Consider the following 21,462-nt stretch of genomic DNA (forward strand, 5'->3'; position numbering starts at 1 on the left):
ATGCACAGACGAATGCATCAATGCTCCCTGATCAGCTTCTCTCATTATATTCTTTACAAAGTCTGTGAGCAGAATACAGCCTGCAGGGTGTCGAGAAAAGAAAGACAAACAAAGGGAGAAATGCACATAAGCTATCTGATTTTTTTTTCTCCACTGGCTACTGTTAATTCAATGCATGTTAGCATTTCGCAGTTACTACTGCTGCAACTTCGCTGACAAGCATCTTAAGCCAAACACAAAAGTTAGCATTGGAAATATGTCAGCGCGACGAAAATAAAAAAATAGATATTTAAATTTAGCTCACCACTGATTTAAAAATATGTCACTCGGGAGGGGGAAACAGTATGCTATTTTCATGCTTTTAAAGTGTAGCAGTGCCTTTCAGCATGCATCCAACAGAGCAGGGCTCAGCAGATTCTAGCTATACTGTATTATGCCTTTAGCTAATAGACTATGACCAAAACCTTTGACATGAGGACATATTACCATAAGTATTCACAGCCAGCCTTGGGGTTGAATTGATCCATTCTCTACGGGAGGATTTTGCTTTTTTCTTCAATTTGTGTTCCCAGAAATGACTGTGATGGCAAGGTAATTGAACATCCCTCATAAACAGTTGCACCAATAAAAAATACTGATAGAACAAATCAAATAAAGTTTACAATGTACGTCAAATATTTCAGCTTTATGCAACCTAACAAGCTATGTTATTATCTACATTTTATTTCTTTGCTTTTCATTTTAATGTAGTGCTGTATTCTGGGGCGATAAACACAGGTGGTGGACAGTTTCACATTATAAAATAACTCCCGCTTCAGTAGATGTTATGTTCAAAGAAGTCTATTTCAAACATAACTCAATATTCAATATTCAGCATTCAAAATAAAAAATGTCAGCCCTTCCCTTTCAAAAAAAAAAGATTCATTTTATGAAATACAGAGTTCCTATAATTGGCATTGGAAATATTGAGGCAAGTCCACATGATACACGTAGGCCACGATTTTCTGCAGAGTAGTAATGGAAACCATATTTTAATGCATGCGTCACTGGCAAATTGATGACTACATTATATGCACATATTAAAAATTAATCATTTCGGTGAACGCATTTATTTTTGCTTAATTATTGTATTAATATATATGCTGCTTAACAAATTCATTAGACCACCATGCAGTGTAAGGTTTATGTCACAACTGCCCTAAATTAGCAGCATTGAAATTATAAAATAATTATTGATGTTCCTGTAATGGTTGTATGCATGTGCAAGCTGTTTAATTGACATTTTTATTGCTAAATATAATTTATGTTGTTATCCATGATTTTTAAGATTCACTGTTTTACTTATAAAAAAGCAGAATAAAATAAAGTACATTATTTCCTTTGGTTGAGATGCTAATTTACAGTCATTTACTTACATTCATGAACAGAAGCATTAATTGTAGTGATTGATTTATTTCTGAACTTCTTGGAGAAGTCCAGTGTGCTGGCTGAGATTTGGATTTAAAAACATGAATTCAGTTTGTTATATGCGTCTTAGCTTTAAACAAGTTTTTGAAAGATGACAATTTTAGTGTGTTCCTGTTTTTATGGCATGTGGTCTAGTAAATTTGTTAAACACTGGGAGTCTTTTATACACTTTATGTTTAACTGTGATAAGTTTTGTTGCAAATATTGATTCAAGCATTTTTTGATTCTTTTGTTTTCTTGCAGTCAAGCCTTCCAAGCCGAGATGCCGGATGGATGGCAAGCTCCAAGAGGGCAGTGATGTCAAGCTGAGCTGCAAATCCAGCGATGGTTCAGACCCCATTAGCTACAAGTGGGAGCGAGTGCTGGACAAAGGCAAGAGCCTGGGAAAACTGCCAAACCTGGCGCTGATAGGTAAGAAAAATAATCGGCACTACGCTTACATGCTGATTCACTATTCGACCCCTCTGCAGAGGAATGCCACGAAGATTCATTTTCATATTAGTGATTTTCATAGGCTGCTTGTGGAAGGCAGGTTTTGCTGAGCACGTCATCTTCCCTTCACCTCTTCCCATTTTCACATTCATACATTTGCAAACACTGACACCTAAATTTGCCAGTGCCAGCTATATTGTCTACTGCTGCTCCTTGAGCTGCTTCACTGGAATAATTAACACTTGCAGCACTTTGCTCAAGGGCACTTTGATGGGCTCAGGCTGTCCCAGTTAATCCGCTGATTCTTCATGCCCCTATTATCTTTAGTTCGCCCCTCTCTCCAAATTTGAACAGTAAACCCAGGACCACATAATGTGTACTACTTCTTTTTTTTTTTTTCCAGAAAATCAAACAGAACACAGCCTTGTGATTTCTAGTTGTATTCTATTGGGATGACTTATATAAACACAAGAGCTGATGCTGTGATCTGATGAATATTTCTGTGACATTGAAATGTCAGCCTGGCTCAAGTGAATACCTACATGCATGAAGTCAGTGTGACTGTTTGTGTGTAAAGTGGAGAAAATCAAATGTAATAGGCAGAACTGGATTGGCAGCTCAGACTATATTCTGTACCAAAGAGGCACTGGCTCCGCAGTAGCCTTGAGGCATACTTCACTCACATGGTGTGGATTCTGGCATTCCTCTTGAATCATAACCAGGCATATCTGCCTCTAAATAAGAACAGGGATGGTTTGTAACAGAAAAGCTAATAGCAGGGCACCTCCCCCCTATTGTGTGTTCTCTAAACCAGGAGAAACAACGTCAGAGTGCCAATCTCTGTTTTCTCTCCTCTGTTACCATCAATATTGGTCTTTTGGTTCATTTTTAATGGCTTGCAATGTGACACAGGCATCCAAAAAGTTTGTGATTCAGTTGGAATAAGTAAATTTTAGTAGTGTAGGTAAAATCTGTGCAGCTCACTGATGTTGTGGAGCCAACAAGAGGTCAACATTCAGCAACTGTCTTCATGCCTTCATGCATAAGCCATCAAGAACATTTAATCTAATCGCATTCAGCTTCAGACTCACACCCCTATACTGCCCACACAGATCTATGCCTCTGATAACTTTTCCCAGAAACGCTCTTTGTGCTCTGCTAAATGAGTGTTGGGACTGAAATATGAGACTCTAGGGGCTTTCATGGCTTGCCTTGATTTACCAAGGTGACAAGTGTGGAGAGAAGTGTTTATCATGCTGCTACTTCAACATTTTCAAGTCTGAATGAATGAACTTTGTTTGTGGAAATTAGAAATTGGTCTACATGGTTTTCACAGTTATGCTGTTGTTACCTAAATGTGTTGCTAGTTTTACTTCTTCGCCTGAATTCTTTGATCTTATGTGACTGTAATTCCCTTTTTGAATCATGAAACCAAGATAAATTCCTTACATGTGTCTTCAGCATTACTGGGTTTCTGCAGCTCCTGGTTTTCGTGTTTAATATATTCCAACACACAAGCAATTAAACACTATGAACTGGTTCCACAATATTTGTGGTCACTTTATGATGGGTAAGTTGTACAAAGGCAGTCACTGATCAGCACCAGAACATTTTGACAATAAACTGTATTTGAATAAAACTGTTTCCTGTAGTCTAAATTATGGCTCTGTACCTCAGTAGAATTAAAGATTTCCTCATAGGGTCAATAACATGTCTAATAACTATTTAATGTACAAATTACTGCTGAGAGTTACCCCAAAAACTTCCTTTAGTGGCTCTTCATCAGAATGTTTATTTATTTGATTAAATGAAAAGCAGTCACTTTGTATTTTTAACACCTAAAATTCAATGTTATGCCATGATCCTGCCTAACATCCTGCCTAACAACATAAAAGTCTCCAAAAAGCTATGGAACATAATATAAATGGAAAATCTTATATTGCACTCCAAACACAGTCAATGTGAAATGACAGGAAAGATCAGTGCTCTGTTGCATTATTCAGAGTACACAGGTAAATTTATCATAGTACAAAAAAAACACATTGCTGATGGTATACTTGCACATAAACCACTACATTGGACACTTATGTGTCACTCCATACCGTGCCACCCACTCAAAATGTATGTTGTCCACCTAAGTGGACATGTAAAAAAACTCTTTGAAAAGTGCATGTTTAAAAAAAATGAAGTTCAAAAATCTTTTTTTCATGCCTAAAGATGAATAAAAATACCTAAGAAAAAAATCCAGATTGAGGTTGTCACAAAAAAATAAAAGGGTTAATGCAGTTGACACAAATTATGCAGGTTAAGGCATAAAAAGGTAAGTGAGGTTACCAGGCTGAAAATCTCTACTTTATCTATGTGCACACAGTCCAGTAAAGACTCTCTTAGATGTGTTTTTTCAGGCTTGCTACTTCTTCTTTTGTCCTTCACCTCCAGAGATGGTTGTGTGGGAAAATCCCACCCAGTAGATCAGCAGTTTCTGAAATACTCAGATCAAACCATTTCGCACCTGCAGCCATGCCACGTTCAAAGTCACTTCAATCACCTTTTCTTCGCCCCATTCTGATGCTAAGTTTGACCTTCGGAGGGTCATCATGACTATGTCTGCATGCCTACTGTAAATACACCGATTTTCAGCCATGTGACTGGCTGATTAGATATTTGTCTTAATGAGCAGTTGAGCAGGTGTAACTAAGTTACCTGGTTTTAGTCATTAGGCCTTTTAAAAAGTATTACTGCCATTTGTGGCTTAATATTTTTAGTAACACTACTTTAACTGCATTGAGCACATGAGACATCCCTGCAGATATCTAACTGTAGTCGTCACACAGTATGAAGTGTGTTAATTATGGAAATATTTGTTATTTCTGGTGATAAAATTAATTAATTTGCCACAGAAAGTAACTAAATCTAATTTACTCCTGACCCCATAGTCCCCAACGTGAACCTTGGAGCGCATACTTTTATACTTCAGTTAATTATTGTTGTTTCCAAATCGCCCAAATAGATTTTGAAGTTTTAGAAGATGCTTTAGAGTATTTTTTCAGAAATTAGAAGTACAGTTATTACAGTGTACAGTGTGTAAGACTTTTTTTTAAAGCCCACAGCTCCATGGTGCCAAAGGTCAAAAACCCTACTGGGAACTTTTTATGGAAAAGAGAGGAAAAGTCATATTTATTATTATTCACATATTACACTGTGTGTGCTGACTGAACAGGGTCATACCAAGGAGTGCAGTTCCTGGCCTATTTTCAAGTATCATTAAAGTTACAGTGTGTAAAATCTCACCATTAGATGTCAGTAGATTGCAGATTGCAGTCAATAAAGTCACTTTTCTTATCCCTCCTAATTCAAGTGCATAAACCATTGTTCAATAAATCCTTGTTTAATCTCTTTATTTGCTTTTTGGGGAAGTGAAGTTACAAAAATCTCTTCAATCACATTTAATTTGGTGGACAGAAAACAACCTTTGTAGACTGTTGTAGCTGTGTATATACCAGCTGCTGTCAGGCTTTAAATGTATGCATTAGTCCACTGCACAGTCCACTGTGTTGTAAGCCATTGCTTTACTGCATAAGTTCCCATCTATTGTTAGAAAATGGAGATAAGCAAGCATATAATATGAAAAGGCATACTGTAAGTTGACGTTCTATCTTTTGTGATTCATCAGTTTGTATGCATCTTTTCACAGGAGTGACCTAACCTACACTTTATTTACTTATACGATAAATAGTTTAGTGTAATGTAGTGCAAAATGCATAACGTGATTTCTTTTCATTTAATAACATGAAACTCACATCAAGAGTTTCCATATTGACTGTTCTAGAATTTTGCATTCTTAAATCAGACTATCTGGTCTTTAAGTGATTTAGGGCCCAAACTGCTCTGCTTTTTTTAAGGCTTTTGTGTTTTTAGCATGTTTTAATGCTTTGTATCTTGTTCTATTTAATCTCAACAAGCCTCTAAAAACAATCAGTGATCACTGTCGGTCTCTCTCGGTTTTTATTACCGCTATTCATTTTAAAGCTCCGTTTTTAAACCTTACGATGTAACTACAGCCCAGGCAGTGCAGCAGTATATTAACGACTAACCTTGTATTGTGGATGGATTATCTCAGTTGTTCTCCTGACTGATGTTTGGTCCGTTTACAGCATCCTGCCATGCAACTGCATTTGTCCCTAACCATCGGGAACCCTCACGTTAACTTTTATCGAGTGGAAAAAAGTTTGCATTTATCCTTCTGTGTCGCTAGCCACCACGTAGCATATCATTATATACCAGCTAGCCAAACTTCAGTAACCCTACAAACGTCACTGCTGTTTAGTTTACTGTCCAACATCTTAATTGGTTTCAGAAATCCCTCAGTCAGAACAACATATATTATATTTAGATGGAAGCTAGCGAGCTAATTCCCTGCTAACTTCTAACTCTGTTAAATTTAATAAATTCTGTTTTCATGGATGCTGCATGGATGTTACACCTGGTAGAGCAGCCACACTGATTATTTTATTACAGATGAAAGAGTTTGGACAGTTTTTCAACTCTCAGTGATGCCGCAGTGATCGTTTGACTTAGGGGCCTGCAGCGGAGTGCCTGCTAGCTTCTGCCCGGTGGCTACTGGGTGACCCCTCGTCTGGGGATCCTCAGCCCTTCCCAGGAGGGTGGCACGGATGCCCCTCCGGTGGTCTTCCTTGGGCTCTTGCACTCTGGGGCCTCTGGATGTCTGGGGCCTGGATCTCCTCCATGCCTGCTTCATGCCCTGGGGGACAGGGCTATGGCTCTCTACGTCCTCTTGCAGACCATTACATGGGGAAACCATTTGAATACAAGCGCGCTGATCCACACAGGTGTGCACACGGGTGTTCACTGTTCGTAGACTTAAATCACACCTTTCTTGGCTGCTACTTCAAAGCACATTGTGCGCTGTCTGTCCTGCGTGCTGCACAACAACATTCAATAATTACTATTTACTGCTGTTTACACTTAGCTAGATTGTGTTTAGTATGTTGCTTTGGTTTTTATTGCTTGTTTTCTATTCTTTTTCTCTCAACAGGTGATCCAGGAGATATTTTTTTCCCCTTTCTCACTGTCCCTCTCCCCTTCTGTTTTTCTTTTCCTTCCTCTTTCTTTCTCCCTTTCCTATCCCTCACTCATGTCTGTCCCATCTGTAACAACTGAAAATAAAATAAAATAAATAATAAAAACAAAGGTCGATCAAATGGACCAATACGGCAATGCCATGATGATCCATTTGGCAAAATAAATTCATTGGGTATCCTTGTTGGTCTTCAGACAACAATTCTGACGGCTAAAGAACCAAATTGGACAGGCAAAAAAAAAATTTTAAAAAAGAAAACGCAGCTTTTTCTATGGTTCGGGCCTTTTGTCCACTCGTAAAGATATACATATACGCACATTTATATATACATACGCAGTTACTGTCGCTCCATTTAGAAAGACAGAGGCATCAGAGTGAAGTTCGGACATCGGACATTTGAATACATTTTTTTTAATTAAATTTTTATATGCTGTATGCATTTTGTTCATTCCTAGTTGTGAGTCTACACCAACCAAAATACTGTCTTTAGTTATTAATATTTGAAATTTTGAAGGCACTTGAAAAGTAACACAAAATTATCTGCCTTTCCAGGAAAACACAAACTTTTAGGAAGTACTTCAGGTTTTGTGAGTGTACAAAACCCTGTTTAGTCTTTCCTTCGCAGGCTTCTGGACTTCTGATTGGCGTTTACATGTGGATGGAGCTTTTTTTTCTTTTTTTTCAAAACTGCACATGTGGACAGGATTTTTTTTTTTAAACGAAAACAGAAAGTTTCCATTTTCAAAAATACCCATGTACATGTGGTTGTAGCCTTAGTAGTTTATTTTATTGCTACCTGTAATTTATTTCAGTTTACTTTCATTTGTTTAATTGTTTACTAAGTGTTTGAGGTGTGAAATAAACTGCAGTGGCATTTGAAAACAAAATATGGGTGTGTGTGGGTGGAAGATGTACTTTGTGCCGGGTGAGGGGGCAAAATTTTCTTGTAAAACAAAGGGGGGCTTCGGAAAAAAAGTTTGACAACCACTGACTTATAGTATGATTCCTGGCCCTTTTACAGCCAAAATTACCAAGTAAGTCCAGGCGGTCTGTACGATACTTGCTCAGTATATTAAATAAGCTTTACTCCATTTTTTTAGGCACTAGTTTGCATAGATTTTGTGTTCTGGGAACTAATGAGGTTGTACAGTATACTCAAAATGAATAAGTTGCCCTAACTTAGTCATCTTAAGTAAGCTGTACTCAATTTTTTTTGAGGCAACGAGTCTGCATAGTTTTGTTTTGTTTTTTTAGATCTGGGAACTAATTAGATCTTTGATGAAAAACATGTTTAATGGGCTGAAATACACCGAATCATTCACCTGACAGCCAAAGTGCAGAACTGAAATTCACACAGAAGAACTTGGAAACAGCCTGAAAATGTACATAAGAAAAACATGTCTAATGGCAAAAGAAAATTTTGAGCTAGAACACATCTGAATGAATATTGAAAACTCATATTCCTTAAATCACTGGAAGAGTGGAATTCTGTATTTTAAATGTCTAAACTCAAGAATCTCAAATAAAAAAAAAAATTAAATTAAATTTTAAAAAAAGAAGGCAGCACGGTGGTTAGCACTGTTGCCGCACAGCAAGAAGGTCCTGAGTTCAATTCCAACATCAGGCCGGGGTCTTTCTGTGTGGAGTTTGCATGTTCTCCCCGTGTTTGCGTGGGTTCCCTCCGGGTACTCCGGCTTCCTCCCACCGTCCAAAGACATGCAGCTTGTGGGGATAGGTTAATTGGATAATCCAAATTGTCACTAGGTGTGAATGTGCGAATGAATGTGAGTGCAAATGGTTGTCTGTCCCTTTGTGTTGGCCCTGCGACAGACTGGCGGCCTGTCCAGGGTGTAACCTGCCTCTCGCCCTATGACAGCTGGGATAGGCTCCAGCGGGCCCCGCGACCCTGAAAAGGATAAGCGGAAGCGAATGGATGGGATGGATGGATGGATAAAAAAAAAGAATATTTTCAGAATATCTGCTCTGTGTGTGTGTGTGTGTGTGTATCAGCGAGTGAGTGACATGCAGAGAACCATCTGAACTGGCATCAAGTGAACAGGAAAATTAGTTTTAAAACTTTAAATGTTTTGGGGGGTTTATTTTATTTGATTAGTTAATGTGTTTTAGTGGGGAGATAAACTATACAGACTAAACACAGAGACATTAACTTGCATACATAATTGCATGTGTCCAACTAAAAAGCTTCAAAATTAATTACATCCACCAAACAACACCTGTTCAAAACTAATTACATTTCACTGGACAGTAATACACAGCCATTATTTATTGGTCTGGGATGGCTGTCATTGGTGAATGACTAAATATCCCATGGGTCTTTGGGGCTACATCGGTCTGTCAAACACGCTCCCATGATGGGCTTCTCTCTAAGATAAACACTCCAATGTCTGTCTGTCTCTCTGCCTCTAAGTTCTTCCTTCCGTCATTACAGACATTTCAGTTGTCTCTCCTATATAATTAATATTACATTGTTTTTCTTGTTCTCCTCAGATCTGAAGAACCCAGAGATTGTGACCCTGAGGAATCTCACCATGGACAGCACAGGTGTCTACAGGTGCACTGCAAGCAATGACGTGGGAGAGGAAAATTGCACCATTGAGGTCACAATAAAACGTGAGTTTGGGGAGAAAAGGGCGATGGAGTTGACCTAACAGCAATCACCTCGCACCAAACTGCCACTCTGATTGATGGTTATTGTTTCAAACAGCAGCTAGAAATACATTTATTCCCCTCCCTGCCTTTCCATCTAGCTCCTTTCACCCTCTTTATTCTCCTTCAGTGCTTCAACTGGACTAAACCAAAATTGCTGGCTATGGTCACCAGGATGATCTGATATCGTCGTGTTGGTGTTGTTCCTGGAACAACATAGTAAATGTTGTTCCAGGATCAACATTGCAAGTGACCAATCACATTCTTGTGACATTATTCTTTGGCGCGCCAAGCCATTCGTGCATTTATGAAGTTCCAATGTCGCAAGGACAATATCAATTCTGCTTAGCGTTTATTAAAGGGTTAGGGTCAGGGTCAGGGTCCGTTGATCGGCGGACAGAGGCGGTTTCTCGCAGCTTAAGTACAGTTTTTGGTTTTACGGCGGTTTTTCCCAAAGTCACAAAAGTATGACATCACAACATTCTGATTGGTCACTTGCAATGTTGATCCTGGAACAACATTTACTATGTTGATCTGGGAACAACACCAACACAACGATATCAGATCGTGCATGGTCACCACCCCTGCCCCATGTCATGTTTCACTCTAAAACTAGTACATTGCATCAAAGGCCCAGCACGATTATGGTCATGTGTAGACAAAAGGCAAATCAAGTGGTTCAGCATAAACAGTTTTCAATTCTTAACTAGAACTCAGGTGCTGTAGCAAAAAGATAAGGAGTGTTTTTCCAGCAAATGGGCATGAAGGATAGGTATTTGTGAATTTAAGAGTTCATGGGAAAACTATGAATAATATGAGACCAGAGACCGTAAGTGACTCAATCTTTCATCAACTACCTCCTTTCTTGTTCACAGACGTGAGGGATGTGGGGATGGTTGCGGGCGCAGTGGTGGGAATATCCCTCGGTGTCCTCATTGTGATATTAATCATCTGGCTCGTCTTCCGGAAGAAAGAGAAGAAGAAGTACGAGGAAGAGGAGACCCCAAATGAGATCAGGTTTATTAATCATCATTTGTCCAGTGATTGTTTCATTTTTTCACCATTTTGCAGGTTTGATGTGTGTTAGCGTGTCAGTCTTTGTTACTTGTGGGGCTCTGTGGGGCTGTTGCGTTCTGCTTAGCTGCAGTTTAAATTTTTTGTTGAACTCAAACATTTGTTTCCTGGCTGTAATCACTTGTAATCAATGGTGATGACTTTTTTGAGTATTTCTGCATTTTACCCTTAATCTAGTTGCTGCGTTGCACAAATCAGCTCACGACCAGCTCACGACCAGCACATTGATTTTGCAGATACACTTGTATTCTGCATACTCTGTATGAAACATATTCTAACCCCTTCAATTTGTGCTAAAATGTAAGGGGCATTCCTTTTGTATCATTTTCTGTCTGTATCATTTTCAAAAACTTTCGCAAGGCTAAAAGTATTTGCTTTTAGCGCTGCTGTCCAAAATGAGAAAGATGCGAACTTCTCTGATTTGCAGCAAGCTTGTGTAAATTTCCTTGGTTGCCACGATTATGCACTCTGCAACGGTTATGACACCGGCAGATCACTTTTGTTCACTACATCAGTGATGTAGTAGTTCACCTGGCTCACAGTCCTTCGCAGTTCCCAAGTTACTGAAAAGTGTGAAGTACAGAAAGAAGGTGAGAAGTTTTCTTGTTTAAAATCCACTGAGAATGAAAAACGTGTACGTGACCTTGAGCACAGTTTGGCTGAAGAGCTGTTAAGTGACCACTGTGTGCAAGTTTCACTAAAATCTCACCTGTAGCCCAGTAAAGACTACCTGTTACAATTATTATGAAAAACATAAATATTCTGTTAATAATTTATATTTCAATGTGAATTGCTCATGCATGTTTAAGTGTCCATGTGACAGGTTTTTGTTGCAGACAAAAATGAAAACATAAAATAATGAAATATTAAAAAATCACCCTCAAGTAAAAATTGTTATATGGCAACATGCTTCTGAAATAAGATAAGTGTAAGACAGTTGAGCTGCAGCGCTGTGTAACACAGGGTTGGTTGGATGAACTGACGTTGATTGGTGCATGTTAACCTGCTGTGTGTGAGCACTGATTCCACTGGAACGGTTTTAAACTACAGCTAAGCAAGTCACATTCTAATTGAAACAGCAACAGCCCCTTTATGCCTGCATGTGCTCGATGTCATCCCGTCGTGCTGCCTGTGCTTTTTTTGTGTTTCTGTGTGTCTAAAAGGGGAAACAACTACAAGGTAGTTTTCATTGATTATCTTTTAAGAGCTTTCTTTTCAAACCACCCTTGTATTTCAGTGTGTGCCTGTGTGCTCATGGAGCTGAGATCTCACAATAGTTTTTATTTATCCCTTTAAGACCTGAATGCACAGGTGGACTCTGTGGACCTTGTAAGAGCAACGTTTTTGTGACAGAGTGGACTTAGTGCATATTTACCGATGTAACAATGAATAATGCAGCATAGCTTAGGAGTAAATAAAGTAGGTGTAATGAAGTGTTTTCCGTTTTCATAACATTCTATGGCAAGGCCATGATGATCCACTTGGTAAAATAAATCCGCTTGGCATCTTTCTTGGCCTTAAGACAACAATTCTGATGGCTAAAGAGCCAAACGGGACACAAAAAAAAAAAAAAAAAAAAAAAACCATTCTAAGTCTGAGCTTTTCCACTGTTGTTGCTGTACCAGACCACCAGAGCGATGCAGATCTCATGGGTACGGCTTTTGAACCACCCAACACTGTTTAAAAACTGTTCACTTTATGCAAGGGCTATGGGACCCCCTGTGGTGTGCCTGGTGATACGTTGCAGTGTTGCCAGTAGTGCACAGCTGAGAAGTTTCTATTTCTAACTTTCTGAACAGATCCTCACAAATTCAAGTACCATCCAAACACCAATGACAGCAAAAATGTCTTCAGAGCTGCTGTTTAATGGTAGGGTCAGGGACAAACTCTTTCAGGCTACTTTTACCCAGCAGTTTATTGGAATATTTCTTGGAATATTTTAACCCTGTTATTAAAAGCTGAGGCAAAAGTAGAATTATAAAGTTTTCACTGTGTTCTCAGCAAAAACTTTTTATCCCCCCCCTTGTAACAATTGTATCTGGGGAACAAGTGATTTCAGCAGATTTCATGCAAATGTGTTTCACAAAAGGTAGACGCTGCAGGAATCTCATGAATTACATGAGCCCCCCCTACATAATACTACTCCCATGTGTCCTAGACCTTAGAATAATATATTGGAATGGCACTTCGGTGTACTCTTTTGCAGTTTATTCTATGTTTGTACGGTTCTAATTTCAAGTACAGGTACAGTTAATTCAGCTAAATTAAAAATGATATCGACTTTTGTCACGATTGTCTTTTCTGTGTGTTTTTAACCACAGGGAGGATGCCGAAGCTCCCAAGGCCAAGCTAGTAAAGCCCAACTCCTTGTCCTCATCCCGCTCTGGCAGTTCACGCTCCGGTGCCTCCTCCACCCAGTCCATGGTGCACAACACTGCCCAGCGTGGTCACCGCCCTCGCCCACCTGCTGTAGCAGCTCTCAAGGAAAATGGACACCCTCCTGGCTTCCCCCAGTCCCCTCCATCCTACACTACAGTGGTGCCCCCTAAAACCACTGAGCCCCCTGCCACTCCCAAATTCAACTCCAGGAACATGTCCGCGCCTACACCCCCAACCCTCATGGTGCCCGCCCAGACCAAGGCCTTTCAGACTGTGTAGGACTGAAAGCCAGCCCCTTGTTACAGCCATGCGAGACTCCCATCCCTTTCCAAGCCCACCAGCCCCGTCCCAAAGACTAAGACTCTTCCATAAACAAAGAAATGCGACTAGTTAAAAGGATGTAATTAAAAGAATCAATACTATAAGTCCAAAAGTACTTTTAATGAATGCATATTTAAAAAGGGAAAAATAAGACATGCTTGCCCCCTACTGAATTACATAAAACAACAAAACAAAAGAAAAAGCAGCGACCTAAGTTTGTCTCATGGCTAAAGGCAGAACTTATTTTCTTGAGTTCCTTCACTTGACTTCAGAAGGCACAGGGAAGCACCATGTGCAGTGAGGTGGAAGAAGCCCCCTAGTAAAGCTTTTATTTATTCATGAAATCCAAGGGTTAGGCATACAGTAGGGGGGGAAAAAGGGGAAACAGTCTGGATAATAGCGTAAATCTAAAGTCTGAACCAATGGAGTCTCATTGCTTTTGAGCATCAGTTGTAAGATATGAGTGCAAGCACGATGGAGAAAAATAAGGACGAAAGCAGAAAAACGTATGACAGCAACTTTTTTTTCCCTCTCTCGAAGGACGGGGTTTGTGGTGATTCTCAGATTCATGTCACCCTGCAGCCCTGACTTGCTGCTTCCGGCACCTGCTCCGAAACCACAAAAGCCCCCCTTTGCTTCCCATGGGCTGGGCCAATCGTGCCCATCCGTGTGGACAGGCACGGCGCGTGGCATGTGCATCATCTGCCTCGGTGCTCTTGGTCTTTTCGTGCTCTCATGAGGAACCCATGAGAAACCACAACAGTTGTGAGACTGATTCAGTTGCCTCACAAACAGCTCATCTGCTTTACCAATCAGCAGGGGATACTTCAGGTACAAGGATGTAGCACTGATATTAAGTCAAATCAGTCTTACCCCCAGTCGTTAGCCTCCCCTCTTCCCCCTCACGGATCCTGTGTGCATCTATGGACATCTTTTTCTGGTACCAAATATCCTCCCTGAATAATTAAATAGTATTTATTAGGCTTGTAGTGATACTTTAAATATAGGGATAAGCATTCTATTAGAACCAGCTGGACTTGTTTTTCTTTTCTGTGTATCTTCTCTATGAACAGGTTGTAAAGAGTGACAGACAGCCATGTGTCCATTCATTCATATTAAGAAGTGCCACCAATCCCTAGGATGGGTTATTATTATTACAATTATTATTGTTATTATGGCTTTTTTAACTCTTTTGTTTACCTACTACATTTCTGAACTGAAACCAAAATTTGTCACCATGAATGTGTGCTGTACAAAGATGGTGGATCCCATTGTTTTCATCCTCCTGTAAACATACTGAATCAATACTCAAGCCAAGGCACAAAGAATTGACCACGAGGTTCAATTTGAATGAAGGGAGCAAGGAGTATGATTCTAGAGATTTCTATTGTACAGCGTGTGTGTGGTATCATTGTCAGTACTCTCATTGGATCCATTAAAGTGGTGTGGCACTTGATTGCTGTCTTGCTCAATCACCAGGTCCTGCTTGGTCATTGGTTAAACTGTGCTTATCAGCCAGTCCCGCTTTTGTCATGTCCTCAGACATACCCAGTGCAATTTGATTGAAAGTAGCTGAAAAAAGGGCAAGTAGCCTATCTAGTGTGCCTTCGCAATCCCTCTTTCCTTTGATGTTTTTTTTTCTTTGTCCTTATCTTCAGCACACCAGTGGTTAAGTCTCACATCCAGCTTTGAAGGTCAACAGCAGCAAATACTGAGAGGTACACCTAAACAAACTTGCCCCTAGTAATAAGCGAGGCAGCCTAGGGACCGCCAAGCAGAGTGAATTATCCCTGGTGAGCAAAGCAATCCCATGCCACGGGACTATGTACTGTACATTCTGTAATCAGTCTTGTTTTATATTGTACATACAGATAGATATACGCACATGATGTCATTTAATTTAAACCACAAGGGTATGTAAAGGGAGATCCCCCCCCCCCCCTTACAAATGAGTCAAAAGGGAAACCCAAAGTGAATTTAGACCGTGTGTTTTTATACACATGCTGCATGAACATGTGAAGCCCCTGTGTCACCAGGTTTACATCAAAACTAATTCAGTGCAACACAAGGTATAAGCAATTAAAATCAATTTGTTTTGTCTGAGACGAGATCCCATCATACGTACTGGACAGATTCCCATAAGAGGTGTGACAGTAATTGTTTTCTTTCTGTTTTAGTGACCCTTTGACCTTCCTCATTTTATCCTACCATTGGGATAAAATTGCCCTTTTACCTAATATCAACACATTTGATATGTAAAAAACTTCCCAAATTCATTCCAACAACTGACAAAAAAAGAGTTATTAATTTAGGATTAGTTGGGTTTAAAATCATGCTAAACTGAAACTAAAACCACTGCCAGCACTATCTTAACATGGTCAACAAAGGAAAACAAACTAACCCGAACTAAAAATCTATAAGAAGTTGCCTTCAGATAGGAATTTCAAGGTGAATGTATGAAATAGATATTTACTGATATTTAACTTAATATGTAAAGATATGTAATAGTTTTAAAGCAATCAGGTGGAGTTTTCATTTATGTTAGAAATATTAATAATGTTAACCAATTAGTGGCCATCCAGTATGTTGACCTTTGCTTACTTTATTTAAGTCAGCATGGCCTTCTGGAGAGTTATGTTGCACACACCTGTTCTAAATGAACAAACAGGTGGGGACAACAGAGAACATTACATGATGAAGGTGCTCAACCAGTAACCGCGGCAATCCCAGCTTACCTAGCATATACTCTGAGATAGCATTTTAACCATCTAGCTATCATTGTGTATCCTTGACCAGGTCTCCACAGCGATACATTTGCTAGTTATGATGAAAATCTTAATCAGAGCAGGTTTTATACTACTCTGAACTCTAGCTCGCCAAAAGAAAAATTCACTATTCTGCATTTTCAGTCCTTATGTTTTTAAATTGCTGAGCTCAGCTATGAAAGTTGAAGACCACTAAATGAGAATGAGCAAAATTTATAGTATAATCAAACCATGCACAGTCTGTATAGTTAATTGATGATGAATGTTTGGCAAATAAATTAATTATCTTGGTTTGGACATATTTTTAAAAATGGTTTTTTTTATTAGTTTTATGACCCCATTGCCTCTCAGGACAAATGCTAACTGAAGGTCCCTTTACTTGTTTAAAGTAAGTTGCTCTTTCCTCCATCAATACTTATATACCTGTAACTTCTAAATCTGAATTCCACATTATAGTGAAATTTTTCTTGCGCAATGAAGTTTTTTAACCTAAAATGTTCAGAAAACCAGCATCTGTCTGAAAAGCACACTTGGTTTGATTTCACACACGGGATTTCACACATGACTTAGTGTGAGGTAAATTTAGAAAAACACGAAACAAAACAATGCCTTTTATATTTACTACAGACAGCAATTCATATTTGAGCAGGGAAGCTACTGTGTATGTGTGCGTCTGAGTGTGCGAGGGTGCATGCGTGCATGCATGCATGTGAATGTGCGTGAGTGTGTGGGTGTATGCATGTAAATTCGGTACAAGCCCTCGGGCCACACCCACACATTCCCATGTTAGCCATTCACTGAATGAGAAGGATCCAGCCAGGCAAAGCAACTTCTATCCAAATTGATATGACTGCAGACTGGCAGTGTTTATTTTAGTTTTCACTGACTTGTATGCCTATTGAACTTGGCTTCGCGGGCGGTAGTCTTGTTTTTGCTCGTGGGGGTGGCGTCCTGAGATAAAGCACGTCCATAATTCATAACTATCATGAGCTCTGGAGGCCACTTGTGCGCTCCCTCCTTGCTCTTGCTGTCTTTTAACACAGAATGCACTTGGCCCTGGGTGTACTGATGGCATCTCAAGGTGCACGCATACGCACATTTAACACAAACAGGTAAAAGTTGTATATACACACACATACAGACATGTATACACTGTATTCAGGTGCACACAAAAACACAGGTGTGTGCCTCATGTACATTCACAGTTGGCACACACATCCTCACAAACACGTACACGGTGTACGCAAACAAAAGCCAAACCACATTTCTTGTTTTTCTGCTCCTTCAGAATCAATTTGATGGATCGAATGTCTGAAGGTATTACAGCTGACTGATGGAACCAGGATACTAAATACAGCACAGAAAGGGACACACAATAGTGCATCCACCCAGAGGACATCTGCTGTCTTACACACACACACACACATGCACACATACAAAAGCAGCTAGTGTAACAAAACACACACACACTTGCACTTAGAAAGACAGACACTGCTATGCATCTTAACAATCTGGATGGCATATGCCTTTTTTTTAGGAATCTGCGAGTGTAGTCCTGGGAATTAGGAGTGGTGTAACAGGATTGATACTGAGCCAGGAATGTAGGCTCTTGTCATTGAAATTCCCTCCACCACTGATGAAAGTAGCAGTGGAGGTGGAGGATGGGATGCGAGTCTTCCAGCTGTTAAATTCCTCCAAGCTTTTTGATTTGCTTTCCAGCATCTGCAAGTCTCAGGTGGCAGATTCCCCAGTTTATGAGCCCTCGCGTTGCATCTCTCCTCTCATGTGTGCAGCTTAGTGGCCCGGCAAACTTGTGCTCTTTCCAACAAATGAATTTTAAGGCGCTTCAATGTCAGTTCAGCAGAGAGGAGGAGGAAAGTCTTAAAACAAGTCAGTGTCAGCAGCACATCCACTATCATCCCTTAGTACAGTATCCATCAGTACTATATACTGTCTTATTATCATCACTCAAAGGTGCAGTAAAATCAGTAATGGTTATCTTGCATTATATGATAGGAGTATGACTCTCATGTAGCCACATTGTTTTATGTTTGAATTAAATGTCAGTTGTGTTCTGATTAAAGTTGTTGAGCAGGGCAAAGTGATGCTCGGACTTTGTGGTTTGGCCTTGTATGTCAGCATAAGGGAATGTGATGTATTAATACTTTTTTCCAAAAGGAGACTGATGGGGCTTAATTCAACTTCAAGAGGGAAAGAAAGCAAAGATACCTGCATGTTATATAGGAAATGAGCAGATGATTGGGAATGCTTTGCTTTGATGTAACATAACTGTAATCGGTTTAAAAAAAAAAAATACAAATCAAAACTTGTAAATATATCCACATAAAAATTTTATGAAGCTTTATTTTGTTATCTTCCTTAGTTTGTTTTTTTATTTGATTTTTATTTTTTTTCCAAATCCTTGTATTTCACACTATTTTGTGCGCCAAGCTCATCATCGGCCTGTGTGGGATCTGAGTGGTTGGCTGTTTCTCTTGGCTCCATTGTTTCAGTGTCAAGGGGAGACACGCTCATCACGGCGTTACTAAAGGGAAATGTAAGACACCTTTGTTTTCTTTACTCTCATTTGTTTTTCTAATGTGGCGTCTTCTTGGTTTTGTAAAACAGTATACGATTTTTTGGTTTCTTCGTTCGATGAAAACAATCCATGTAAATATCACGAGTCAAAAAAATGTATATTTTTACGATCTCTGAGTTATTACTCTTTCATTTGCAAATAAAATATTCAATGACAACTTATATTGTCGTCTGGCATCTTGATTTGGATCGTAAATTAGGTTTTACTTTTTTACTGTATTTTTTTTTTAATTTGTTTGTTTTTTGCATACAAAATTACATGTTTATAGCTTCTTCTTGTTCATATGTGTGCCAGGGTGTTGTGGAATAAGTTTTTGCCCCCTTCTTAATTTCTTACTTTTTTGTGCATTTATTCAGTTTAAATGTTTCAGATCATTAACAAATGATCATTAACTTAATATTAGACAAAGATAACCTGGATAAATACAAAATGCAGTTTTCAAATTATGTTTTTATTTGTTAAGAAAACAAAAACTATCTAGACTTGCCCTATGTGAAAAAGTAATTTCCCCCTAAACCTAATAACTGGGTGTGCCACCATTGGTGGCAAGAACTGCAATCAAGGATTTGCAGTAATTTGCAATGATTTTTAATTTGCCAAAGCCCTAGAAATGGCTTTATAACCCTTTCAAATGTCAAATATTATTTTTATATAGAACCTGGTAGGTTTGGATAGCTTTTTTTTCTCTTAACAAATAAAACAATTTTCAAACTGCATTTTGTTTTTCCCCAAGTTATCTTTGTCTAATATTCAAATTTGCTAATGATCTGAAAAATGTAAGTGTGGGGGAAAAAGAAAGGAAAAAGGTAAATACTTTCACAGCCCTTTCACTGCTCTTTAGACGATTTTTTTCACTCTCTGCCCTCATATTTTTCACATTTTGTTTTTTCAGACATGTCAAGAATTAATGTGGAATATAAACTTGCTTGATGTTCTTTACTGAGTAAGGTACTGTAAATATGTACTCACACAATCGTCATTTTGTATGATTTGGCTGATGGGACTGGAATTTGACAGCTGACAGCAACATTTCATTCATGACCTACTTGCAGGAAATAATAAAACGCTGAAGGGGAAAACAAAAGCAAACATGAATGTTAACAGTGCATGGTTTTTGAAAAAAAAAAAAAGGTAAATGCTGAAGAGTGTGAACCATTTTGTAAAGCTTCATATAGTGTAGCTTTGTAAAATAGTTATTGTGTTAAACCTTTACTCTTAGGTCCTGTGTACTGTACAGCAGTGGTCCCCAATCCCTGGGCCACGGACCAGTACCGGTCCGTGAGTCATTTGATACCGGGCCACGAGAGTTGAGGCTTGGGTGTGAAATTTATGGTTTTCAGGGTTTTTATCAGTTTTTATCGTTAATTCAGTTTTCCTGGGTATTTTCCCGTGTGTTATGAATAAATCTTCTTTTTTTTTTGGTAGTGGTACTGGTTTTATTTTGTTGTATTTATCTGCAACACCTTAAAGGCCGGTCTGTGAAAATATTGTCGAACATAAACCGGTTCTAGGCGCAAAAAAGGTTGGGGACCATTGCTGTACAGTATATGGACTGGCAGAACAACTTGCCCTGGAATTATTGGTTCACTACAGTTCAGAACACCATAGTCAGTTTTTTAAACATAAATTTACTGTTATAGTTCTGTATATTAAAAACAGCCATTACATTCTGTACTAACTAAGCCCATCCAAATGTGAACCTCTCGTCTGCTTAGGAGGCAGCGTTTGTTAGAGGGCTCCTTCTTCTGCTTCCTCCTCAACCGTCTGCTGTTCTTCTGCCTCTCAACGTGACACTCAAGCCACTGACAACAAGGTCAGCGATATATCTATCGACCTGTCAGCCACTTATTGACTGACATTCATCTCTTCCCTCTGAAAAGTTCTTCTTATGTTGACAATCTGTCCAGCTGCCAAGATAGAGTGCATGCGTCTTCTCTGGTTAAGGAGATTGGGGTGACTTTGCCTCTGCTTCAAAAATGCATAGTCCCATATGTGGAGGAAAACACTGATAAAGGCAGAGGAGCAAACTGTGAGGGATAATACAATTACCAATGTGTTCCCTGACATCTGCTTGTTAAGTAGTTGGCTGCAGAGTGCTTGCTAAATTTACATCTTTTCAAAACACAGCATCCATATTAAACAGGATCACATTTTCGAGGCCAGATCACATTTCTCCACCCCCTGTTCCATGCCTCCGTGCCCATTGTTCCACATGATTAGCCATGTGTGACGACACCATCATAAACCCATCGCACTGCCATGCCCACCCACACACATGCACAAACTTATCAATGTATGCGTACGCAACATCAGTGACATTTAGGCACACACTGGGAAATTTCCAGATTTGCGTATTACAAATGTGTTCACATATCACGCATGCATGTCTCTGCTATTTTTGTTAAATAACGGCAGTAGCTGTACGGTGGGCTAATATTGTAAAAATATTAATATTCAGTAAAAACAAATTGTGCGCATTAATCAAGCAAGCATTAAATAGTTAGGCGCTGATGTGAAGCACTGAAATTAATTTACTTTTCAGACATGGTATTGGTAAGCACTTCGGTATGCAAGCAAATTTAAATGAATAGACAATTAGGTAGCTGAAAGAATAAGTGATATGATAAGTGGCATTATTTTACAACAACAACAAAAGC

At 39.2% G+C, this 21,462-nt stretch overlaps 1 protein-coding gene across 1 annotated transcript in view; it reads left to right on the top strand.

Annotated features, from left to right (window-relative positions):
* clmpb (CXADR like membrane protein b) overlaps positions 1 to 18,966 on the top strand; it is an 82,694-nt gene extending 63,728 nt beyond the window's left edge. Inside the window, exons 4-7 of the mRNA XM_085184342.1 lie at positions 1,711 to 1,878; positions 9,509 to 9,631; positions 10,543 to 10,684; positions 13,063 to 18,966. Of these exons, the coding sequence (XP_085040468.1) occupies positions 1,711 to 1,878; positions 9,509 to 9,631; positions 10,543 to 10,684; positions 13,063 to 13,399 (770 nt within the window). The 3' untranslated portion in view covers positions 13,400 to 18,966. The remainder of the gene's footprint in view (positions 1 to 1,710; positions 1,879 to 9,508; positions 9,632 to 10,542; positions 10,685 to 13,062) is intronic.
* The last annotated feature ends 2,496 nt before the right edge of the window (positions 18,967 to 21,462 follow it).

The sequence above is a fragment of the Neolamprologus multifasciatus genome, chromosome 14 (genome assembly GCF_963576455.1).
Source record: "Neolamprologus multifasciatus chromosome 14, fNeoMul1.2, whole genome shotgun sequence".
Classification (NCBI taxonomy): Eukaryota; Metazoa; Chordata; class Actinopteri; order Cichliformes; family Cichlidae; genus Neolamprologus; species Neolamprologus multifasciatus.